The sequence below is a fragment of the Oncorhynchus tshawytscha genome, linkage group LG10, assembly GCF_018296145.1.
Source record: "Oncorhynchus tshawytscha isolate Ot180627B linkage group LG10, Otsh_v2.0, whole genome shotgun sequence".
In the NCBI taxonomy this organism is placed as follows: Eukaryota; Metazoa; Chordata; class Actinopteri; order Salmoniformes; family Salmonidae; genus Oncorhynchus; species Oncorhynchus tshawytscha.
Genome location: NC_056438.1, coordinates 81,127,198 through 81,154,463, shown reverse-complemented (window position 1 = coordinate 81,154,463; position 27,266 = coordinate 81,127,198). Strand labels below are relative to the sequence as shown.

The 27,266-nt window shown below is 44.0% G+C and overlaps 1 protein-coding gene across 8 annotated transcripts in view; it reads left to right on the top strand.

Annotated features, from left to right (window-relative positions):
* The window catches only part of stam (signal transducing adaptor molecule (SH3 domain and ITAM motif) 1), a 42,861-nt gene extending 17,879 nt beyond the window's left edge, over positions 1-24,982 (top strand). For all 8 annotated transcript variants that reach the window (XM_042329189.1, XM_042329185.1, XM_042329183.1 and 5 more), the window contains 7 exons: positions 1,623-1,717; positions 3,637-3,725; positions 10,553-10,640; positions 15,492-15,546; positions 15,721-15,868; positions 23,889-23,998; positions 24,215-24,982. In XM_042329189.1, the coding sequence (XP_042185123.1) occupies positions 1,623-1,717; positions 3,637-3,725; positions 10,553-10,640; positions 15,492-15,546; positions 15,721-15,868; positions 23,889-23,998; positions 24,215-24,392 (763 nt within the window). In that variant the 3' untranslated portion in view covers positions 24,393-24,982. The remainder of the gene's footprint in view (positions 1-1,622; positions 1,718-3,636; positions 3,726-10,552; positions 10,641-15,491; positions 15,547-15,720; positions 15,869-23,888; positions 23,999-24,214) is intronic.
* The last annotated feature ends 2,284 nt before the right edge of the window (positions 24,983-27,266 follow it).

The following is a 27,266-nucleotide window of genomic DNA, read 5'->3' as shown; positions in this document are numbered from 1 at the left end:
CTAAACTTTATCCCTGCCCTACCAAACCTAACCCTTAAACCCTATCCCTACCATAGCAACCCTTAAACCCTATCCCTACCATACCATCCCTAAACCTTATCCCTACCACACCAACCATAAACCCTATCCCTGCCATACCACTAACCCTACCATACCAACCCTAAACTCTATCCATACCATACCACTAACCCTGCCATACCAACCCAATCCCTGCCATACCAACCCTAAACCATATCATGCCATACCAACCCTAAACCATATCCATGCCATACCAACCCTACACCATATCCATGTCATACCAACCCTAAACCCTATCCCTGCCATACCAACCCAATTCCTACCATTCCAATAAACCCTATCCCTGCCATACCAACCCAATTCCTACCATTCCAATAAACCCTATCCCTGCCATACCAAACCCTATCCCTACCATACCACTAACCCTGCTATATCACTAAACCCGCCATACCAACCCTAAACCCTATCCCTTCCACTCCACTAACCCTACCATACCAACTCTAAACCCTATCCCTAACATACCATTATCCCTGCCATACTAACCCTTAGCCCTAAACCCTATCCCTACTATACCAGCCCTAAACCCTATGCCTACCATTCCAACCCTAAACCATATCCCTTCCAACCCTACCCCTACCATTCCACTAACCCTGCCATACCACTAACCCTGCCATACAAACCTTAAACCCTATCCCTGCCATACCACTAAACCCTATCCCTACCATACCACTAACCCTGCCATACAAACCCTAACCTCCAAACCCTATCCCTGCCATACCACTAAACCCTATCCCTGCCATACCACTAACCCTGCCATACCACTAACCCTGCCATACAAACCCTATCCCTATCATACCACTATTGCTTCCATACCAACCCTATCCCTGCCATACCATTAACCCTGCCATACAAACCCTAAACCCTATCCCTGCCATACCACCCCTAAACCCTATCCCTGCCATACCACTAACCCTACCATACAAACCCTAACCCCTAAACCATATCCCTGCCATATCACAGTGTGCTGGAGTAGTGGGCCCTGTTTAGCCCAGGAGTAGTGGGCCCTGTTTAGCCCAGGAGTAGTGGGCCCTGTTTAGCCCAGGAGTAGTGGGCCCTGTTTAGCCCAGGAGTAGTGGGCCCTGTTTAGCCCAGGAGTAGTGGGCCCTGTTTAGCCCAGGAGTAGTGGGCCCTGTTTAGCCCAGGAGTAGTGGGCCCTGTTTAGCCCAGGAGTAGTGGGCCCTGTTTAGCCCAGGAGTAGTGGGCCCTGTTTAGCCCAGGAGTAGTGGGCCCTGTTTAGCCCAGGAGTAGTGGGCCCTGTTTAGCCCAGGAGTAGTGGGCCCTGTTTAGCCCAGGAGTAGTGGGCCCTGTTTAGCCCAGGAGTAGTGGGCCCTGTTTAGCCCAGGAGTAGTGGGCCCTGTTTAGCCCAGGAGTAGTGGGCCCTGTTTAGCCCAGGAGTAGTGGGCCCTGTTTAGCCCAGGAGTAGTGGGCCCTGTTTAGCCCAGGAGTAGTGGGCCCTGTTTAGCCCAGGAGTAGTGGTTCTTCTGGGCTGTGTCTGGGAAACCAGTCCTTACTGTTCACTAACAGGCTGTATTTTGGGGTTTCAGTGACCCCAACTGGTGGAAAGGAGAAACGTATCAGGGAGTTGGACTTTTCCCCTCAAACTTTGTAACGGCTGATCTGACTGCAGAGCCTGAGATGAGTGAGTTCACATGCACCAGGGTTTCTGTTAGGAAAATGTGGCGGCGGTCATTTGACCACCAGCATTTTAATTTACCGGACATTTGACAAATGTACTGCACTCATATTTATTGGGTGCGTAACCAGATTAGGGCATCCACTCACGGTGCTCAGAATGACAGAAATCACATATACATTATGGTCATTAATCTAAATAAAACATCCAAATCGAGAATGCAATGAGCGTGGTTTCCTTACTGAATTCCGATGCGCACTTTGAAGATGTTAGTAACATTCCACATGTACTTTTTGTCAGCCAACAAGACCAGTAACGAACAGCAAAATTACAAGCCACCAAGACCAGTAACGAACAGCAAAATCACAAGCCAACAAGACCAGTAACGAACAGCAGAATCACTAGCCAACAAGACCAGTAACGATCAGCAGAATCACTAGCCAACAAGACGAGTAACGATCAGCAGATGTTAATCTAACTATCCCCATAGTAGAAAAGTTTGTTGAGAAAGTAATATCCTATTGCAAACAGACTCTGGGACTGTTGTGGGACGGTAGATCCCAAATGCATACAACCAGTAGGCTTAGGCTACAGTAGGCTTAGGCTACATAAAAATAAACAAACGTTTTAAAGCAAGGAGTCTGTTGCAACAGATAATAACATTTTGCTTAATGTTGATAACTATTATTTCTTCACATTATAACTGCAGCAATGTGCACAAGGCAGTAGGCTATGCGCTTATGTTCGTTCCATAATGCAATTGGTGGGAAAACACAGTTGTCAAAAGTGCGTAAGCGGTTTCATGTGACATAGATGAAAATATCTGTTAGAAATGTAGAAAGAGGGGAGATTTAAAGATGCATCAACTAGCATGGGATGTTAATATGACTAGGATTATCATCAACTAGCATGACATGCTAATATGACTATGATTATCATCAACTAGCATGGGATGCTAATATGACTAGGATTATACCTTTGGATGCTGGACAAAAATAATGTTGATTTGAAAACCTATAGAATGTTATAAAAATGCTGTTTTCAATGGCATATGAAGTCTATAAATAATAGACTACTGGTTTCAAAGGCATGTGGAAGTCTTTAAAATAATGGACTACTGGTTTCAATGGCAAATGGGAGTATTTTTAAAAAAGTAATTACCTCCAAGGATATGGTCTGATTTTGGCTAGGCTACTTTGAAGCAAGGTAAGACATGCCTCATAAGTGGTAAAAACGTTCAGGTTTCAAACAATTGTGTTTTCAAAATGCATGCTACCTCCAGCTCATTGCAAAGTGGTGTGTGATGCGTTGATGAAGGCTGCCTTCCGTTGCCTATACATTTGAATGGTGAATGGGAAGCACACTTCAATCACCACTTGAGAAATACAAATAGTACCTCAACACGGGATTGCATTTAGAATTGTTGCGCAATGATTTGGCTCGAAACATCCAACGAATTAGCAGTTTGAGACGCTGTAACAGCAGTTCTCGCGCTGTCTGACATATTTTCCACTCAAAGGCTCTATCTGAATGCTGTGCCTGTGTGATGAATAAGATTAATGTAACAAATACACACATGCATTAATTTAATTCCACTAAATTATGGAAATTAACCTATAACCTATTTTTTTCATCTCCTGGATAATTGGCAGTAGCCAATTTGTTTTGTTTTTTAACTGCCAAAGCCGCCTATTACCTCTTAACGGAAAACCTGACACACACACACACACACACACACACACACACACAGCCCCACTGGCTATCTCCATGTCCCGCTGTCTCCTCTAACTATTCCCCAGATTGTTGCTGTAAATGAGAATGTGTTCTTAGATAATTTACCTGAGAAAATAGGGGTTAAATAAAAATAAAACCATGACTGCCTCCATGTCCCCCTTACTGTCCCCCTTACTGCCCTGTGTCCACAGTGAAGACAGAAAAGAAGACGGTGCAGTTCAGTGAGGAGGTCCAGGTGGAGAGCATAGAGCCTGAGCCTGAACCGGTCTACATAGACGAGGTACGACAGCTTTATTCTACAGCTTTATGTACAGTACCAGTCAAAAGTTTGGACACACCTACTCATTCAAGAGTTTTTCTTAATTTTGACTATTTTCTACATTGTACAATAATAATGAAGACATCAAAACTATGAAATAACACATATGGAATCATGTAGTAATCAAACAAATCAAAATATTTTCAAATAGCCACCCTTTGCCTTGAAGACAGTTTTTTTTATACTCTTGGCATTCTCTCAACCAGCTTCACCTGGAATGCTTTTCCAACCATCTTGAAGTTCCCACATATGCTAAGCACTTGTTGGCTGCTTTTCCTTCACTCTGCGGTTCAACTCATCCCAAACCATCTCAATTGGTTTGAGGTCTGGTGATTGTGGAGGCCAGGTCATCTGATGCAGCACTCCATCACTTTCCATCTTGGTCAAATAGCCTTATACAGCCTGGAGATGTGTTGGGCCATTGTCCTGTTGGAAAAACAAATGATAGTTCCAATAAGCGCAAACCAGATGGGATGGCATATCGCTGCAGAATGCTATGGTAGCCATGCTGGTTAAGTGTGCCTTGAATTCTAAATAAATTACAGACCGTGTCACCAGCAAATCACCCACACACCATAACACCTTCTCCTCCATGGTGGGAAATACACATGCAGAGATCTTCCGTTCACCCACACTGTGTCTTACAAAGACTGGGTGGTTGGAACCAAAAATCTCCAATTTCGACTCCAGACCAAAGGACAGATTTCCACCGGTCTAATGTCCATTGCTCGTGTTTCTTGACCCTAACAAGCCTATTCTTATTATTGGTGTCCTTTTGTAGTGGTTTCTTTGCAGCAATGTGACCATGAAGGCCTGAATCACACATTATAGTTGATGTGCACCAAGGTGTCTGGTAACATGGCTGAATACAAACAGTGCAGCTATTCCCTCCGCAAGGCTATCACTCAGACACAAGAGGTATGTGGCAGGGTCTATCAATCACGGACTACAGGAAGAAACCCAGCCCAGTCACGGACCAGGATGTCTTGCTCCCAGGCAGACCTTTTTGCCCGCTGAGGACAATACAGGCTGACACGAAACATGCGGTCTCTCCTTCACTGCAGCCGACATTAAAAATTCTGCAGGCCCAGACGGCATCCCCAGCCGCGCCCTCAGAGCATATGTCCAGACCAAAGGACATATTCAATCAATCCCTATTCTGCTGTTCCCACATGCTTCAAGAGGGCCACCATTGTTCCTGTTCCCAAGAAAGCTAAGTAAACCTACATGTCATCATGAAGTGCTTTGAGAGACTAGTCAAGGACCATATCACCTCCACCCTACCTGACACCCTTGACCCACTCCAATTTGCTTACCGCCCAAATAGGTCCACAGACGATGCAATCTCAACCACACTGCACACTGCCCTAACCCATCTGGACAAGAGGAATACCTATGTGAGAATGCTGTTTTATCTGGCTGGCTCCTCTCGATGAGGGTACTGACTTCCTGTGGTAACTCTAATGAACCCCACAAGATCCTCTGCAGCAGACAATTACTAGGGAGGAGGTGAGGGCTTCCTGTCCTAAGGAGATGATTGTGGACTTCAGGAAACAGCAGAGGGAACACCCCCATCCACATCGATGGAACAGTTGGAGAGGGTAGCAAGTTTTAAGTTCCTCGGCATACACATCACAGACAAACTGAATTGGTCCACTCACACAGACAGCATCGTGAGGAAGGCGCAGCAGCGCCTCTTCAACCTCAGGAGGCTGAAGAAATTCGGCTTGTCACCAAAAGCACTCACAAACTCCTCATAAGAGAAACTACCTGCCCTCCAGGACACCTACCACCCGATGCTACAGGAAGTTCAAGGACATCAACCACCCGAGCCACTGCCTGTTCACCCCGCTGCCATCCAGAAGGCGAGGTCAGTACAGGTGCATCAAAGCTAGGACCGAGAGACTGAAAAACAGCTTCTATCTCAAGGCCATCAGACTGTTAAACAGCCACCACTAACATTGAGTGGCTACTGCCAACACACTGTCAATGACACTGACTCTACTCCAGCCACTTTAATCATGGGAATCGATGGGAAATGATGTAAATATATCACTAGCCACTTTAAACAATGCTACCTCTATGTATCACTAGCCACTTTAACTATGCCACTTGGTTTAACTTATCTCATATGTATATACCTCTGCAGCAGAGGTAATTCTTAGTTAGTCTTCCTGTCCTTTGGCGGTCCTCATGAGAGACAGTTAACTCTAATGAACTTATCCTCTGCAGCAGAGGTAATTCTGGGTCTTCCTGTCCTTTGGCGGTCCTCATAAGAGCCAGTTTCATCATAGCGCTTGATGGTTTTTGCGACTGCACTTGAAGGAACTTTCAAAGTTCTTCAAATGTTCCGTATTGACTGACCTTCGTGTCTTAAAGTAATGATGCACTGTCATTTCTCTTTGCTTATTTGAGCTGTTCTTGCCATATTATGGACTTGGGTCTTTTGCCAAATATGGCTGTCTTATGTATACCACCCCTCCTTGCCACAACACAACTGATTAGCTCAAGCGCATTAAGAAGGAAAAAAATTCCACAAATGAACTTTTAACAAGGCACACCTGTTAATGGAAATGCATTTCAGGTAACTACCTCATGAAGCTGGTTGAGAGAATGCCAAGAGTGTGCAAAGCTGTCATCAAGGCAAAGGGTGGCTACTTTGAAGAATCTCAAATTTAAAATATATTTCGATTTGTTTAACGCTTTTTTGGTAACACATATGGAATCATGTAGTTAATTTCATTGTTCCGATGTCTTCACTATTATTCTACAATGTAGAAAATAATACAAATAACGAAAGCTCTTAAATGAGGTGTTCTAAGACTTGACTGCGTGTGCGCGTTTGGAAAGTATTCAGACCCCTTGACTTTTTCCACGTTTTGTTCATTACAGTCCTATTCTAAAATTGATTCAATTGGGGGTTTTCCATCATCAATCTACCCCATAATGACAAAGCAAAAGTTTTTAAATAATTTTTGCAGATTTATAAAATATAAAAAACGTACTGTTTACTCTTTCCTTTGTTGAACCACCTTTGGCAGCAATTACAGCCTCGAGTCTTCTTGGGTATGACTCTACAGGCTTTGCACATGTGTATTTGGGAGTTTCTCCCATTCTTCTCTGCAGATCCTCTCAAGCTCTGTCAGGTTGGTTGGGCGTCTTTGCTGCACTGCTATTTTCAGATGTCTTCAGAGATGTTCGATTGGGTTCAAGTCCAGGCTCTGGCTGGGCCGCTCAAGGAAATTGAGACTTGTCCCGAAGCCGCACCTGCGTTGTCTTGGCTGTGCTTAGGGTCGTTATCCTGCTGGAAGATAAACCTTTGCCCCAGTGTAATGTTCTGAGCGGTTTGGAGCAGGTTTTCATCAAGGATCTCTTTTGTACTTTTCTCAGTTCATCTTTCCCTCAATCCTGACTAGTCTCCCAGTTCCTGCCGCTGTAAAACATCCCCACAGCATGATGCTGCCACCACCATGCTTCACCGTAGGGTTGGTGCCAGGTTTCCTCAAGATGTGACTCTTAGCATTCAGGCCAAAGAGTTCAGTCTTGGTTTGAATGTTGGAGGTCACTGTGTTCTTGGATCTTCAATGCTGCATATATTTTTTGGGTACCCTTCCCCACATCTGTGCGTTGACACAATCCTGTCTCGGAGCTCTACGGACAATTCCTTCGACCTCATGGCTTGGTTATTGCACTGACCTGCACTGTCAACTTATATAGACAGGTGTGTGCCTTTCCAAATAATGTCCAATCAATTGAATTGAACACAGGCAGACTCTAATCAAATTGTAGAAACACCTCCAGGATGAACAATGGAGACCAGAGTTGAATTTATAGTCTCATAACCAAGGGTCTGAATACTTTAAAAAATATATATGTTTCACCTTTATTTAATCAGGTAGGCCAGTTGAGAACAAGTTCTCATTTACAACTGCAACCTGGCCAAGATAAAGCATAGCGTTGCGATACAAACAACAACAGACAAACGTGCAGTCAATAACACAAAATAAAAATAAGAAGATCTTTGTACAGTGTAAATGTAGAGGAGTAAGGACGTAGGCAATAAATAGGCCATGGAGGTGAGAATAATTAAAATGTAGCATTAATACTGGAGTGATATGTGCAAGTAGAGATACTGGGGTGCAAGAGGGTAAGTAATAATATGGGGATAAGGTAGTCGGGTCTGCTATTTACAGATTGGCTGTGTACGGGTACAGTGATCGGTAAGCTGCTCTGACAACTGATGCTTAAAGTTAGTGAGGGAGATATGAGTCTCCAGCTTCAGTGATTTTTTTTTTGCAATTCATTCCAGTCATTGGCAGCAGAGAACTGGAAGGAAAGGCATCAAAAGTAAGTGTTGGCTTTGGGGATGACCAGTGGAATATACCTGCCGTAGCGCATGAGTGTTAAGGCGGGGCTTTACCTAGCAAAGACTTATAGATGACCTGGAGCCAGTGGGTTTGGCGACGGATATATGGTGAGGGCCAGCCAACGAGAGCATACAGGTCCCAGTGGTGGGCTGTATATGGGGCTTTGGTGATAAAACGGATGGCATTGTGGTAGACTGCATCCAGTTTGCTGAGTAGAGTGTTGGAGGCTATTTTGTAAATGACATCGCTGTAGTCCAGGATCGGTAGGAGAGTCAGTTTTACGAAGGTATGTTTAGCAGCATGAGTAAAGGAGGCTTTGTTGCGAAATTGGAAGCCGATTCTAGATTTCATTTTGCATTGGAGAGGCTTAATGTGAGTCTGGAAGGAGAGTTTACACACTAGCCAGACACTTAGGTAGTTGTCCACATATTCTAAGTCAGAACCGTCCAGAGTAGTGATGGTAGTCGGGCGGGAGGGTGCAGGCAGCATGAAGAGCATGCACTTAGTTTTACTACCATTTAAAAGCAGTTGGAGGCCATGGTTGGAGTGTTGTATGGCGTTGAAGCTTACTTATGTAAATATGTTATCTATTTTTTTATTTGTAATAAATTTGCTAACATTTATCTTTGTCATTATGGGGTATTGTGTAGATTGAGGATTTTTTTATTTAATTCATTTTAGAATAAGGCTGTAACGTAACAAAATGTGGAAAAAGTCAAGGGGTGTGAATACTTTCCGAATGCACTTTATATGCAAAAGTATATGGACACCCCTTCAAATTAGATTTGGCTAATTTGTCTACACCTGCAACAGGTGTATACAACTGAGCACACAGCCATGCAGTCTCCATAGTCAAACATTGGCCGTAGAATGGCCTTACTGAAGAACTCAGTGACTGTCAACGTGGCCACGTCATAGGATGCCAACTTTTCAACAAGTCAGTTCGTAAAATTTCTGCCCTGTTAGAACTGCCCCGGTCAGCAGTAAGTTCAAAGTGGAAACGTCTAGGAGCAACAACGGCTCAGCCGCAAAGTGGTGGGCCACACAAGCTGGGAGCTTCATGAAATGGTTTTCCATGACCATGCAGCCGAACACAGGCCTAAGATCACCATGCGCGATGCTAAGCGTCTGCTGGAGTGGTGTTAAGCTCGCCTCTGGAGCATTGAAAAGGCGTTCTCTGGAGGGATGAATAACGCTTCACAACCTGGCAGATGCCAGTAGAACTCGACCTGCCCCAATGCATAGTGCTAACTGTAAACTTTGGTGGAGGAGGAACAATGGTTCGGGCTAGGCCCCTTGCCCTTCACTTGTGCTAATCTTAACACTACACAATACAATGACATTCTAAACAATTCTGTGCTTCTCACATTGTTGCAACAGTTTGGGGAAGGCCCTTTCCCAGTTCATCATGACAATGCCCCATGCAGGAATCAAGGTCCATACAGAAATGGTTTGTCGAGATCGGTGTGGAACTTGACTGACCTGCACAGAGCCATGACCTCAATCCCATTGAACACCTTTTTGGTGAATTGGAACGCAGACTGCAAACCAGGCCTAAATGGCCAACATCAGTGCCGACCTCATTAATGCTTTTCTGGCTGAATGGAAGTAAGTCCCTGCAGCTATGTACCAACATCTAGTGGAAAGCCAGAAGAGTGGAGGCTGTTATAGCAGTAAAGGGGGGACCAATTCCATATTAATGCCCATGATTTTGGAATGAGATGTTCAACGAGAAGGTATCCACATACTTTTTGTCATGTTGTGTGTGTGTGTGTGTGTGTGTGTGTGTGTGTGTATATACTTAGTATACAAAACATTAAGAACACCTGCTCTTTCCAAAACATAGACTATCCAGGTGAAAGGATAGTACAACTGAATGCATTCAACTAAAAGCTATGAGCCCTTGATTGATGTCACTAGTTAAATCCACTTCAATGAAGTGGGGGCGACAAATTTAAAGAATGTTTTTAAGTCTTGAGACATGGATTGTGTATATGGTGCCATTCAGAAGGTTAATGGGCAAGACAAAATATTTAAGTGCCTTTGAACGGGGTATGGTAGTAGGTGCCAGAAGCATTGTTTTATCAAGAATTGCAACACAGCTGTTTTTTCCATGCTCAACCGTTTTCCTTTTGTCTCAAGAATGGTCCACCACCCAAAGGACATTCAGCCAACTTGACTCAACTGTAGGAAGCATTGGAGTCATCATGAGCCAGCATCCCTGTGGAACGCTTTCGACACCTTGTAGAGTCCATGGCCCGACGAATGGAGGCTATTCTGACCGCAAAAGGGCACAACTCTTATTAGGAAGGTGTTCCAAATGTTTGGTATACTCAGTGTATACTATTGTAGGTGTAATGTTTTACTTCCTTTTATAAAAAAGCTCTACTGAAGTTCTATTTGGTTATTTTTCCTGACCAGGAGAAAATGGACCAGCTGCTGCACATGATCCAGAGTGCAGATCCAACAGACAACCAGTCTGATGCCTGTGAGCTGCTGCAGCTAGAGGGTGAGACCAACTTACTAATTCTTACAGCTAGACTGACTTACGATTAACTTACTGAACAACTATTACTAAATAACAAATTCTTACAGCTAAAGGGTAATACTGATTTAATAAACAACTATTACTAACTCTTTCAGCTAGAGGGTAAGATTGACTTACTGAACAACTATTACTAACAGCTAGTTAGTTAGTCATTCTTGCCCTCTAGCTGTGAGTTACTTAGTCATTCTTACCGTCTATCTAATCAAACAGCTAGAGGGAAATGCTCACTTAATAAACAACTATTACTAACTCTTACAGCTAGAGGGTAAGATTGACTTACTGAACAACTATTACTAACTAACCTTTACAGTTAGAGGGGATAAGACCTACTAACCAAAACAGCTTGAGGGTAAGACTAACTCTTAAAGCTAAATGCTAAGTCTATCCATCTATCTATCTCTGTCTCTTACAGCTAGAGGTTAAGACTGACTAACTAATAGGTATGTAACAATTCACCGATGCGCATCAGTCACTGATTTCAATGTTTAAGATGGTTTGTGGACCCCAAAACCGATTCAAACATTACGAATTTCAAATTCACCAACATTTTTGGCTCATATTACTTTCTTCCTTACAAAAATACCTGATCTCCTCTGGTGTCTAGCTAAGCATTTAACTGTGTTGACAGTCATTGATCTACAAGTAATTTTGCATGCAGAACAACCTAGGGAAAATCAGTAGCCTCGTCAAACTGCGCACTGTGCCCAGATCCGCGCTGCGAAAGCGAGTAGGGCCTGATCTTACACAGCACCTTCAGCATTCAAATGCTAAAATGGCTTGCCCAATATTCGTCTTTATTGGTTGAGTGATAACCTATGTTATTTTACCAGAATAAAAGTAAGCTACCGGAAACAACTGATCTGGCTATTCCTGTTTTACGTGGCTTACAATAGTTTATTTACATTGTTCAGGTTCACCATCAGCAATAGTTTTGTTAAAATAAAATGGTGTATATGGTCATTTTTAGATATACAGGGTAAAGTTTATATTTTCGTAACGAGGAATCGCTTTTACGAGGCCAAAGCTGGAATACAAAAGAAGCTCACGAAACACTTCCAAATGGTCAAAACAATTTTGTTTTGAGATGGGGATGAAATCGAATGTTGTGCTATATATTAATTTGCTATGTCATAGCTAATTAAAACGATAAATATTGATTCATTAGCAGCTCAAACATTTAATCTGCAAAAATGACAAGTTAATTAGTGGGTGATGGTGATTTCAGAAACATAGTAGGGGGAAAAAAACAGGCTACACCCCCCCACCTCCCTAGTGGGGTGGTAGAGGTCTCGTCTCCCTTATGGCTCAGCTCATAGTACATACATCATTTACACACACACACCCATAGTAAATACACCATAGACATACAGTGCCTTCGGAAGGTATTCAGACCTCTTCACTTTGTTACAGCTTTATTCTAAAATGGATTGAATAGTTTTTTTTCCCTCATCAATCTACACACAATATCCGATAGTGACAAAGCAAAAACAGGTTTAGAAATGTTTGCCAATTTTATTTTAAAAAATGTAAAACTGAAATATCACATTTACATAAGTTGAAGCACTTTTGGCATCAAGTCTTCTTGGGTGTGATGCTACAAGCTTGTCACACTTGTATTTGGAGAGTCCCTGCCACTGACAAAACATCGCCACAGCATGATACTGCCACAGCCATGCTTCACCATAGGGATGGTGCCATGTTTCCTCCAGACGTGACGCTTGGCATTCAGGCCAAAGAGTTCAATCTTGGTTTCATCAAACCAGAGAATCTTGTTTCTCATGGTCTGATAGTCCTTTAGGTGCCTTTTTACTGAGGAGTGGCTTCCATCTGGCTGCTCTACCATAAAGACCTGATTGGTGGAGTGCTGCAGAGATGGTTGTCCTTCTGGAAGGTCCTCTCATCTCCACAGAGAAATTCTAGAGCTCCAACAGAGTGACAATTGGGTTCTTGGTCACCACCCTGACCAAGGCCCTTCTCCCCTGATTACTCAGTGTGGCTGGGCGGCCAGCTCTAGGAAGAGTCTTGGTGGTTCCAAGCTTATTCTGTTTAAGAATGATTGAGGCCATTGTGTTCTTGGGGACCTTCATTGCTGCAGAAATGATGCCCTTCCTCAGATCTGTGCCTAGACTCCAATCAAGTTGTAGAAACATCTCAAGGATGGTCAATGAAAACAGGATGCACCTGAGCTGAAGTTAGAGTCTCATAGCAAAAAGTCTGAATAATTATGTAATTAAGTTATTTCTGTCTAGATTTTATAAACAGTGACACTGAAATTACAGAAAATATTAATTATGACCACTTCCTTCCATTTCAATATTCGATAAAGGTGTTGATTTAATTTAACAATATTTTCTCATCTTTTTCACCAAACAATGGAGAGTTATCTAATTACAAGGGGGCTAATAGTGATCTGATTCCGTAAACTAGGCGTATGTCGCAAGTCACGACTTCACAGGAGAGCTGTTTGAACGCAAAAAAGACATTTTTACCAAAATGTTTTTTTTTTTGCAGAATTTAAAAAAAAATATATCTTTTTTATTTCACCGTTATTTAACCAGGTAGGCAAGTTGAGAACAAGTTCTCATTTACAATTGCGACCTGGCCAAGATAAAGCAAAGCAGTTTGACACAAACAACGACACAGTTACACATGGAGTAAAACAAACACACAGTCAATAATACAGTATAAACAAGTCTATATACGATGTGAGCAAATGAGGTGAGATAAGGAAGGTAAAGGCAAAAAAAAAGGCCATGGTGGCAAAGTAAATACAAAATAGCAAGTAAAACACTGGAATGGTAGATTTGCAGTGGAAGAATGTGCATAGTAGAAATAAAAATAATGGGGTACAAAGGAGCAAAATAAATAAATAAATGAATTAAATACAGTAGGGAAAGAGGTAGTTGTTTGGGCTAAATTATAGGTGGGCTATGTACAGGTGCAGTAATCTTTGAGCTGCTCTGACAGTTGGTGCTTAAAGCTAGTGAGGGAGATGAGTGTTTCCAGTTTCAGAGATTTTTGTAGTTCGTTCCAGTCATTTGCAGCAGAGAACTGGAAGGAGAAAATATTTATAAAAAAAATAAAAATAGAATGACTAGAACTTGTCCCAACACTTCCAGACGAAGCATGCAGAGAAATATAGGAATATGTCTTCTGAGCAGAGGGCAATTGCATCAAAAGAGTTGCTTTCTCAGTTGCAAAAGCAGCAAGGAGTTTTCACAAAACTGCATTCAGCAAACATAATTGCGATAGCTAGATATGTACTGTCCCACAAAATTGCTAAACATAGAAAGCCATTCGCTGAGTTAGAATTCATTAAAGAATGTTTAATTGACTCTGCAGTAATACTTTGCCCTGACAAGAAAGCTGTTTGAAAATTGGGATTATAAATAATTAAGAATTAATTATAAATAATAAAGAGGGGACAAAACACACATTACGACAAGAGATAACACTACATAAAGAGAGACCTAAGACAATAACATAGTAAGGCAGCAACACATGACAACATAGTAAGGCAGCAACACATGACAACACAGCATGGTAGCAACACAACATGACAACAACATGGTAGCAGCACAAAACATGGTACAAACATTATTTGGCACAGACAACAACACAAAGGGCAAGAAGGTAGAGACAACAATACATCACGCAAAGCAGCCACAACTGTCAGTAGGAGTGTCCATGACTGAGTCTTTGAATAAAGAGATTGAGATAAAACTGTCCAGTTTGAATGTTGTTTGCAGCTCATTCCAGTCGCTAGCTGCAGCAAACTGAAAAAGGAGTGACCCATGGATGTGTGCTTTGGGGACCTTTAACATAATGTGGCTGGCAGAGCTGGTGTTGTATGTGGAGGATGAGCGGGAGAAACATCGGGGTTAGTCGCATTAGAAGGGGTGGGAGATGAGGAAATGTTGGACAGTCAAGGCGGCATGGCTGAGTCAAATAGGAATCCTGACTTAATGAAGTGGTGATTAAAGAGCTCAGCCATGTGCTTCTTGTCAGTAACAACCACATCAACATTAAGGGACATGGGCAGTTGTGAGGAGGAGAGTTTATTCTTCAGGTCTTTAACCATTTCCCAGAACTTCTTGAGGTTAGACCCACAGAGAGAGAACTGCTTCTTAAAGTATCTACATTTCGCCTTCCGGATAGCCTGAGTGCACTTGTTCCTCATTTGCCTGGACGAGAACCAGTCATTCTGAGTATGCGTTTGCTGAGCCTTTCGCCAATGCAATTCTTGAGGTGGAGTAACTCTGCAAGATCACGGTCGAACCAGGGGCTGAACCTGTTTTTAATTCAAATTTTCTTTATGGGGGCGTGTTTGTTAACAATACCATTGGAAATATTAAAAAAGAAGGTCCAAACGTCAAGCTGATTCTATACCATTTTACAGAGACCAGGTCATGAAGGAAGGCTTGCTCATTAAAGTTTTTTTAGCAATCGTCTATGACAAATCAGGACAGGTCGTTTCACTGAGCAGCCATTACAAACACAGGCTAAGAATGACTAACTCTTACAGCTAGAGGGTTAGTTAGCTAGTTTGTCATTCTTACCCAACTAACACACTAGCTGTAAGAGTTAGTTAGTAAGACTGACTAACTCTTACAGCTAAACTGTAAGAATGACTAACTCCTACAGCTAGAGGCTAAGACTGACTGACTAACTCTTGCATCTAGTGGGTAAGACTGAATAACTACTGTCATTAATTATTTATTTAACCCGTTTCTTAATTAAAACACTGGTTGCATTTAGAATGCACTATACAGTTACAAAACATTACATAACATTGTTTCTTGTTCTGCTAAGGTGCCTGCAACCAGATGTGTCCCCTCATTGATCAGAAGCTTGAGAGCACTGACAGGTACGGTATTCAGCTTACACCTTGCTGACTGACTAGTTGACTGACTGGTTGCTTGGCTGACTGACTGGTTGCTTGGCTGACTGACTGGTTGCTTGGCTGACTGACTGGTTGCTTGGCTGACTGACTGGTTGCTTGGTTGGTTGACCGACTGACTGACTGACTCCTGTGTTTCAGGAAGCATTCAGAGCTGTCAGAGCTGAATGTGAAGTTGATGGAGGCTCTGTCTCTTTATGCTAAGCTTATGAATGAGGACTATGCCATGTACACAAAGCTACAGACCCAGCAGTACTACATGCATCAATCTGCCAACACAGCACAACAGGTAGGTCACTCATCTCTCTCTATTTCTTGCCCTCTCTCGTTCTTTCTCAAAATGCGGCCACCAATGCACGGTAGAAAGATAAAAATGTATTGCTGGTTCCCGAGTGGTGCAGTGGTCTAAGGCACTGCATCTCAGTGCAAAAGGAGTCACTCAGTCCCTGGTTTGAATCCAGGCAGTATCAAATCCGGCCGTGATTGAGAGTCCCATAGGGCGGTGCACAATTGGCCCAGCATCTTCCGGGTTTGGCCGGGGTAGGCCGTCATTGTAAATAAGAATTTGTTCTTAACTGACTTGCCTAGTTAAAATATAGGTTCAATTAAACACATTTTATAAATGTATTTTAAACATTGTTGAACGAAAACAGTTTTCTCTAAGGAAAAGAGGGGGAGTTGGCTACAGAACCTGTATACGAAAGGCAGTGGTAACGTGGGAGGGTTGAGAGAGACTACAGAACCTGTATATGAAAGGCAGTGGTAATGCGGGAGGGTTGAGAGAGACTACAGAACCTGTATATGAAAGGCAGTGGTAATGTGGGAGGGTTGAGAGAGACTACAGAACCTGTATATGAAAGGCAGTGGTAACGTGGGAGGGTTGAGAGAGACTACAGAACCTGTATATTTTAATTTGGTAAATCAGCTTGTTTCTTAACCAGGCACTAGAAGGCTGGTGGTGACTGGTTAGCTACAGGGAAGTAATTACTGACTTAGCAGACGACCACCACCAGTTTGTGATAGTAGTAAGGATGAAATACAGCTACTTGACAAGACCACCTTCAACTTTTTAATGAGGTAACTTTTGGTCTATACGTTTGGTATTCAGAACCCTTGACTTGTTCCACATTTTGTTCTTATTAGAGGTCGACCGAATATGATTTTTCAACGCCGATACCGATTATTGGAGGACCAAAAAAGGCCAATACCGATTCATCGGCTGATTTTAAATAAATATATATATATTTATTATTTATTTATTTGCAATAATGACAATTACAACAATACTGAATGAACACTTATTTTTAACTTCATATAATACATCAATAAAAATCAATTTAGCCTCAAATAAATAATGAAGCATGTTCAATTTGATTTAAATAATGCAAAAACAAAGAAGAAAGTAAAAGTGCAATATGTGCCATGTAAAAAAGGTAAAGTTTAAGTTCCTTGCTCAGAACATGAGAACATATGAAAGTTGGTGGTTCATTTTAACATGAGACTTCAATATTCCAAGATAAGAGGTTTTCGGTTGTAGTTAATATAGTATTTATAGGACTATTTCTCTCTATACCATTTGTATTTCAAATACCTTTGACTATTGGATGTTATTATAGGCACTTTAGTATTGCCAGTGTTACAGTATAGCTTCCGTCCCTCTCCTCGCCCCTACCTGGGCTTGAACCAGGAACACATCGACAACAGCCACACTCGAAGCAGCGTCGCTCCACAAAAGCCGCAGGCCTTGCAGAGCAAGGTGAATAACTACTCCAAGTCTCAGAGCGAGTGACGTTTGAAATGCTATTAGCACACACCCAGCTAACTAGCTAGCCATTTCACATCGGTTACACCAGCCATTAGGCTGATAGGCTTGAAGTCATAAACAGAGCTGTGCTTGCGAAGAGCTGCTGGCAAAACGCAGGAAAGTGTTGTTTGAATGAATGCTTACGAGCCTGCTGCTGCCTACCATCGCTCAGGCAGGCTGCTCTATCAAATCATAGACTTAATTATAACATAAAACACAGAAATACGAGCCTTTGGTCATTAATACTGTCAAATCCAGAAACTATCATCTCGAAAACAAAACTTTTTTTATTTCAGTGAAATACGGAACCGTTCGGTATTTTATCTAACGGGTGGCATCCCTAAGTCTAAATATTCTTGTTACATTGCACAACCTTCAATGTTATGTCATAATTACGTAACATTCTGGCAAATTAGTTCGCAATGAGCCAGGCTGCCCAAACTGTTGCATATACCCTGACTCTGCGTGCAATGAACTCAAGAGAAATTAAACAATTTCACCTGGTTAATATTGCCTTCTAACCTGGATTTCTTTTAGCTAAATATGCAGGTTTAAAAATATATACTTCTGTGTATTGATTTTAAGAAAGGCATTGGTGTTTATGGTTAGGCACAGTCATCCAAAGATTGTGCTTTTTCCGCAATTGTGCTTTTGTTAAATCATCCCCCAGCGTTGCATCGATTATATGCAACGCAGGACGCGCTAGATAAATGAGTAATATCATTAACCATGTGTAGTTATAACTAGTGATTATGATTGATTGTTTTTTTTATAAGATAAGTTTAATGCTAGCTAGCAACTTACCCTGGCCTCTACTGCATTCGCGTAACAGGCAGGCTCCTCATGGAGTGCAATGAGAGGCAGGTGGTTAGAGCGTTGGACTAGGTAACTGTAAGGTCCCATGATTGGATCCCCAGAGCTGACAAGGTGAAAATCTGTCATCCTGCCCAAGAAAATTGTGCTGTCTGGTTTGCTTAATATTAGGAAGTTGAAAATATTTCTACTTTTGATACTTAAGTGTTTGTGTGTGTGTGTGTGTGTGTGTGTGTGTGTGTGTGTGTGTATATATACACACACAAACACACACACACACACTCACACAGTGGGGAGAACAAGTATTTGATACACTGCCGATTTTGCAGGTTTTCCTACTTACAAAGCATGTAGAGGTCTGTCATTTTTATCATAGGTACACTTCAACTGTGAGAGACAATCTAAAACAAAAATCCAGAAAATCGCATTGTATGATTTTTAAGTAATTCATTTGCATTTTATTGCATGACATAAGTATTTGATCACCTACCAACCAGTAAGAATTCCGGCTCCCACAGACCTGTTAGTTTTTCTTTAAGAAGCCCCCTGTTCTCCACTCATTACCTGTATTAACTGCACCTGTTTGAACTCGTTACCTGTGTAAAAGACACCTGTCCACACACTCAATCAAACAGACTCCAACCTCTCCACAATGGCCAAGACCAGAGAGCTGTGTAAGGACATCAGGGATAAAATTGTAGACCTGCACAAGGCTGGGATGGGCTACAGGACAATAGGCAAGCAGCTTGGTGAGAAGGCAACAACTGTTGGCGCAATTATTAGAAAATGGAAGAAGTTCAAGATGACGGTCAATCACCCTCGGTCTGAGGCTCCATGCAAGATCTCACCTCGTGGGGCATAATCATGAGGAAGGTGAGGGATCAGCCCAGAACTACACGGCATGACCTGGTCAATGACCTGAAGAGAGCTGGGACCACAGTCTCAAAGAATTAGTAACCATTAGTAACACACTACGCCGTCATGGATTAAAATTCTGCAGCGCACGCAAGGTCCCCCTGCTCAAGCCAGCACATGTCCAGGCCCGTCTGAAGTTTGCCAATGACCATCTGGATGATCCAGAGGAGGAATGGGAGAAGGTCATGTGGTCTGATGAGACAAAAATAGAGCTTTTTGGTAAAAACTCCACTCGCCGTGTTTGGAGGAAGAAGAAGGATGAGTACAACCTCAAGAACACCATCCCAACCGTGAAGCATGGAGGTGGAAACATCATTCTTTGGGGATGCTTTTCTGCAAAGGGGACAGGATGACTGCACCGTATTGAGGAGAGGATGGATGGGGCCATGTATTGCGAGATCTTGGCCAACAACCTCCTTCCCTCAGTAAGAGCATTGAAGATGGGTCGTGGCTGGGTCTTCCAGCATGACAACGATCCGAAACACACAGCCAGGGCAATTATGGAGTGGCTCCGTAAGAAGCATCTCAAGGTCCTGGAGTAGCCTAGCCAGTCTCCAGACCTGAACCCAATAGAAAATCTTTGGAGGGAGCTGAAAGTCCGTATTGCCCAGCGACAGCCCCGAAACCTGAAGGATCTGGAGAAAGTCTGTATGGAGGAGTGGGCCAAAATCCCTGCTGCAGTGTGTGCAAACCTGGTCAAGAACTACAGGAAACATATGATCTCTGTAAATGCAAACAAAGGTTTCTGTACCAAATATGAAGTTCTGCTTTTCTGATGTACCAAATACTTATGTTAATGTAACGGTTGTCATCATTGGAAGGAGAGGACCCGAAGCGCAGCGTGGTAAGTGTTCATCCTTTTTTTAAATCAAACTGAACACTTTACAAATACAAAATAACAAAATGAAAACCGAAACAGTTCTATCTGGTAGACACGCAGACTGAAAATAACCACCCACTAAACACAAAAGGAAAACAGGCTACCTAAATATGGTTCTCAATCAGGGACAACGATAGACAGCTGCCTCTGATTGAGAACCATATCAGGCCAAACACAGAAATAGAAAATATAGAAATACTAAGACTGCCCACCCCCACTCACGCCCTGACCATACTAAATAAAGACAAAACAAAGGATTCAAGGTCAGAACGTGACAGTACCCCCCCCCCTCCCCCCCTGCCAAAGGTGCGGACTCCAGCCGCAAAACCTGAACCTATAGGGGAGGGTCTGGGTGGGCGTCTGTCCACGGTGGCGGCTCTGGCGCGGGACATGGACCCCACTTCACCACAGTTTTTCTCCGCCTCATTGTCCGCTTCCGTGGCCTCGTACGAGCGGCGACCCTCGCAGCCGACCTCTGACTGGGGACCCCAGAAATGGGTCCCGAACAGGCGGGAGGCTCCGGCGGCGCCGGGCAGGCGGGAGCACCTGTAGGGAGAAGACTGAGAGACAGCCTGGTGCAGGGGGCTGCCACCGGAGGGCTGGTGCGTGCAGGCGCACTGGAGCTCTTGAGCACCAAGCCTGCCCAACCTTACCTGGTTGAATGCTCCCCGTAGCCAGGCCAGTGCGGCGAGGTGGAATAGCCCGCACTGGGCTGTGCTGGCGAACCGGCTGGTGCCATGTACGCCGGCCCAAGGAGATGCACTGGAGACCAGATGCGTAGAGCCGGCTTCATGGCACCTGGCTCGATGCCCACTCTAGCCCGGCCGATACGAGGAGCTGGAATGTAGCGCAACGGGCTATGCACAAGCACCGGGGACACCTTGCGTACCACCGCATAACACGGTGCCTGCCCGGTCCCTCTCGCTCTCCGGTAAGCATGGGGAGTTGGCTTAGGTCTCCTACCTGACTTAGCCACACTCCCCGTGTGCCCCCCCCAAGAAATGTTTGGGGCTTCCTCTCGGGTTTCCAGCCGCGCTGCCGTGCTTCCTCCTCATACCAGCGCCTCTCCGCTTTCGCTGCCTCCAGCTCTGCTTTAGGGCGCCAATATTCCCCTGCTTGTGTCCAGGTCCCTTGCCGCCCAGAATCTCCTCCCAAGTCCATCTCTCCAGGTTTCGCTGCCTATCCTGCTGCTGCTGCCTCTACGGGGAGTGTGGCCAAGACTATAGAAAAAAATTGTAGACCTCCACCAAATATGGTTCATCCTTGGGAGCAATTTCCAAACGCCTGAAGGTACTACGTTCATCTTTACAAACAATATTACGCAAGTATAAACACCGTGGGACCACGCAGCCGTCATACCACTCAGGAAGGAGACACATTCTGTCTCCTAGAGATGAATGTACTTTGGTGCGAAAAGTGCAAATCAATCCCAGAACAACAGCAAAGGACCTTGTTTTAGATTAACTGTCTTCAAAGTAATGACTCGGGACGTCGGGTTTGATATGAAAGCTTCTTTTAGTAATAATACTTGTTCACGTTACATTTAACAACTTTAGATTCTACAGAGAAATGCAGGTAAGATGCTAGCGGAAAATCAGCTTTATCACTTTGCACCTGCACCTAACTGGCACGTTATCTCTCTCATTCGCAAGGCATTCTGGAACTTGCAGTCAAAAGCGTAATTCAATACTAACCAATACAATTCAATACTAACCAATACAATTACATATGTAAATAACTGTAAAGAAATATCTTCAGATACAGCTCTATGAATTAACATAAACATTAACTCTAACACATTCAAGTTACAACACCTTGTGAAGATGCTGGAGGAAACCGGTACAAAAGTATCTATATCCACAGTGAAACGAGTCCTATATCGACATAACCTGAAAGGCCGCTCAGCAAGGATGAAGCCACTGCTCCAAAACCGCCATAGAAAATCCAGACTACAGTTTGCAACTGCACATGGGGACAAATATTGTACTTTTTGCAGAAATGTCTTCTGGTCTGATGAAACAATAATAGAACTGTTGGGCCATAATGACCATCGTTATGTTTGGAGGAAAAAGGGGGAGACTTGCAAGCCGAAGAACACCATCCAAACCGTGAAGCACAGAATCCAATAAAATGTTATTTGTCACATACACATGGTCAGCAGATGTTAATGAGAGTGTAGCGAAATGCTTGTGCTTCTAATTCCGACCATGCAGTAATATCTCAAATGTAATCTAACCTAACAATTTCACAACTACCTTATACACACAAGTGTAAAGGAATTAATAAGAATATGTACAAAACAAATATGAATGAGTGATGGCCGAACGGAATAGGCAAGATGTAGTAGATGGTATAGAGTACAGTATATACATATGAGATGAGTTTGTAAACATTATATAAAGTTGCATTGTTTAAAGTGGCTAGAGATGAGTCCGTATGTTGGCAGCAGCCACTCAATGTTAGTGATGGCTGTTTAACAGTCTGATGTCTTTGAGATAGAAGATGTTTTTCAGTCTCTCGGTCCCAGCTTTGATGCACCTGTACTGACCTCACCTTCTGGATGATAGCGGGGTGAACAGGCAGTGGCTCGGGTGGTTGTTGTCCTTGATGATCTTTTTGGCCTTCCTGTGACATCGGGTGGTGTAGGTGTCCTGGAGGGCAGTTTGCCCCTGGTCCGGTGATGTTGTGCAGACCTCACTACCCTCTGGAGAGCCTTACGGTTGTGGGAGGAGCAGTTGCCGTACCAGGTGGTGATGCAGCCCGACAGGATGCTCTCGATTGTGAATCTGTGACAAGCTGAATTTCTTCAGCCGCCTGAGGTTGAAGAGGCGCTGCTGCGCCGCCTTCACCACGCTGTCTGTATGTGTGGACCATTTCAGTTTGTCCGTGATGTGTACGCCGAGGAACTTAACTTTCCACCTATTCCAGTACTGTCCCGTCGATGTAGATAGGGTGCTGCTCCCTCTGCTGTTTTCTGAAGTCCACAGTCCTCTCCTTTGTTTTGTTGACATTGAGTGTGAGGTTATTTTCCTGACACCACAATCCGAGGGCCCTCACCACCTCCCTGTAGGCCATCTCGTCATTGTTCGTAATCAAGCCTACCACTGTAGTGTCGTCTGCAAACTTGATGATTGAGTTGGAGGCGTGCATGGCCACGCAGTCATGGGTGAACAGGAAGTACAGGAGAGGGGATGCTTTGCTGCAGGAAGGACTGGTGCACTTCACAAAATAGATGTCATCATGAGGCAGGAAAATTACGTGGATATAGTGAAGCAACATCTCAAGACATCAGTCAGGAAGTTAAAGCTTGGTCGCAAATGGGTCTTCCAAATGGACAATGACCCCAAGCATACTTTCAAAGTTGTGGCAAAATGGCTTAAGGACAACAAAGTCAAAGTATTGGAGTGGCCATCACAAAGCCTTGACCTCAGTCCTATAGAAAATGTGTGGGCAGAACTGCAAAGGCGTGTGTGAGCAACTAGGCTTATAAACCTGAATCAGTTACACCAGCTCTGTCAGGAGGAATGGGCCAAAATTCACCCAACTTATTGGGGGAAGCTTGTGGAAGGCTACCCCGAAACGTTTGCCCAAGTTAAACAATTTAAAGGCAATGCTACCAAATACTAATTGAGTGTATGTTAACTTCTGACCCACTGGGAATGTGATGAAAGAAATAAAATCTGAAAAAAATTCTCTCTCCTATTATTTGGAGGTTTCACATTCTTAAAATAAAGTGGTGATTCTAACTGACCTTAGAAAGGTAATTTTTACTAGGATTACATTTCAGGAATTGTGAAAAACTGAGTTTAAAGGTGTTTGGCTAAGGTGTATGTAAACTTCCGACTTCAACTGTCTATATATATATATCTCTCTAGTATTCTGTGTTTGTTCCCCCAGGTGTACCCGGGTCAGTCTGGAGGGTCCTATGGGATGAGCGGTCCAGGAGGGGTTCAGCAGGGATACAGTGTTTCTCTGGAGCAGCTACAGACTGGCCAGCCAGCACCCAGGTGACTGTCCTAACAACCATTCACACACACACCTAACCCTAAAGGGATCTTCACAAATGGAGCTGATGGAAGTCCGTTTGGTTTGCGTTCCAAAAATTCAACCGCACAAATATACATAGAACTACATAGAGAGCGATGCTAACAGACATCCGTCAGCTCCGTTTGGGTGGACTTTACCTACTGTAGATCCTTTAACCTGCTGTGTGTGTGTTCTAGTGATCTCCATATGTACATGGGCCAGCCTCCAGTCTACAGTCCAGCTGCAGAGGGCTTGTCCTACCAGCCTCCAGCCAATCAGCCATCCGGCTACAGCTCCATCCCCAACCCTGGCCAGAGCCTTCCACACCCACCTGACACACAGCAGCACCCCTACCCCGAGAAGGCTCTTCTATAGAAAACACTACGCAACGCTACGCCATGCTACACGCTACTACACACCATGCCACGCTACTACACGCCACGCGCACACATTACGCACCCACACTGCAAACTACACACGCCACGCACCCACACTGCAAACTACACACGCCACGCACCCACACTGCAAACTACACACGCCACGCACCCACACTGCAAACTACACACGCCACGCACCCACACTGCAAACTACACACGCCACGCGCCCACACTGCAAACTACACACGCCACGCGCCCACACTGCAAACTACACACGCCACGCGCCCACACTGCAAACTACACACGCCACGCGCCCACACTGCAAACTACACACGCCACGCGCCCACACTGCAAACTACACACGCCACGCGCCCACACTGCAAACTACACACGCCACGCGCCCACACTGCAAACTACGCACCCACACTGCAAACTACACACGACACGCACCCACACTGCAAACTACACACGACACGCACCCACACTGCAAACTACACACGCCACGCACCCACACTGCAAACTACACACGCCACGCACCCACACTGCAAACTACACACGCCACGCGCCCACACTGCAAACTACACACGCCACGCGCCCACACTGCAAACTACGCACCCACACTGCAAACTACACACGCCACGCGCCCACACTGCAAACTACACACGCCACGCACCCACACTGCAAACTACACACGCCACACACCCACACTGCAAACTACACACGCCACGCCCACACTGCCCACCCACACTGCAAACTACACACGCCACGCGCCCACACTGCAAACTACACACGCCACGCACCCACACTGCAAACTACGCACCCACACTGCAAAATACACACCCACACTACACACGCCACACAAACACTACAAATTACACACACAAGTACACATTTACAGATACACAAGTAGACATGGACACATTCTGCATACTCTGCCATTTCATCTCTCTCTGTCATTTCCTCTGTCTCTCGCTCTCTGTCTCTCGCTCTCTGTCTCTCGCTCTCTGTCTCTCGCTCTCTGTCTCTCGCTCTCTGTCTCTCGCTCTCTGTCTCTCGCTCTCTGTCTCTCGCTCTCTGTCTCTCGCTCTCTGTCTCTCGCTCTCTGTCTCTCGCTCTCTGTCTCTCGCTCTCTGTCTCTCGCTCTCTGTGTCATTTAATCTGTCACTCACCCTAAAAGAGCAGAACCATGAAGCCCGTCCAGCATATGAACAGACAGTGATGTTCCACATCATGAAGAGAAGCAGCAACTTGTTTAACTTTTCTTTTTTAAAGGAAACTGACAATGTTATGCTACTTCATTCTTTCTTGTCATTGCATCGTTTTAGAAATACTAAAGATGAGAAAATAGTGAAACAGGCAGACATTGTTTAAATGTACTGTACTGGTGATGTACTACAGTGCATTCGGGAAAGTATTCAGGCCCCCCGACATTTTCCACATTTTGTTAAGTTACAGCCTTATTCTAAAATTGATTAAATTACTTTTTCCCCTCATCAATCTACACACAATACCCCATAATGACAAAGTATAAACAGGTTTTTAGAAAACTTTGCAAATTTATTTTAAAAAATAAAAAGAGAACTTATTTACATAAGTATTCAGACCTTTTGCTATGAGACTCGAAATTGAGCTCAGGTGCATCCTGTTTCAGTTGATCATCCTTGATGTTTCGACAACTTGATTGGAGTCCAAATACAATTGATTGGCCATGATTTGGAAAATACACACCTGTCTATATAATGGTCCCACAGTTGACAGTGCATGTCAGAGCAGAAACCAAGCCATGAGGTGGAAGGAATTGTCTGTGAAGCTCTGAGACAGGATTGTGTTGAGACACAGATCTGGGGAAGGGTACCAAAACATTTCGGCAGCATTGAAGATCCCCAAGAACACAGTGGCCTCCATCATTTTTAAATGGAAGAAGTTTGGAACCACCAAGACTTCCTAGAGCTGGCTGTCTGGCCAAACTGAGGAATCGGGGAGAAGTGCCTTGGTCTGGGAGGTGACCAAGAACCCAATGGTCACTCCGACAGAGCTCCAGAGTTCCTCTGTGGAGATGGGAGAACCTTCCAGAAAAACAACTGTCTCTGCAGCACTCCACCAATCAGGCCTTTATAGTAGAGTTGCCGGACCGAAGCCACTCAGTAAAATGACAGCCCACTTGGAATTTGCCAAAAGGACTCTGACCATGATAAACAAGATTTTCTGGTCCGATGAAACAAAGATTGAACTCTTTGCCTGAATGCCAAGCGTCACATCTGGAGGAAACCTGGCACCATGCAGCAGGGACTGGGAGACTAGTCAGGATCGAGGAAAAGATGAATGGAGCAAAGTACAGAGATGAAAACCTGCTCCAGAGTGCTCAGGTCCTCAGACTGGGGTGAAGATTCACCTTCCTACAGGACAATGACCCTAAGCACACAGCCAAGACAACGCAGGAGTGGCTTCAAGGCAAGTCTCTGAATGTCCTTGAGTGGCCAGTCAGAGCCCGGACTTAAACCCAATCGAACATCTGAAGACCTGAAAACGGCTGTGCAGCGACGCTCCCCATCCAGATTGAGAGGATCTGCAGAGAAGAATGGGATAAACTCCCCAAATACATGTATGCCAAGCTTGTAGAGTCATACCCAAGAACACTTGAGGCTGTAATCAATGCTATAAGTGCTTCAACAAAGCACTGAGTAAAGAGTCTGAATACACAGTTTCTTCTTTGTCATTAGGGGGTATTGTGTGTAGATTGATGAGAAGAAAAAAAAAGATGTAATCTGTTTTATAAAAAGGTTGTAACAACAAAATGTGAAAAAAGTGAAGGGGTCTGAATACTTTCCGAATGCACTGTATATTTTATACTAGTGAGACATGCTGTACTAGC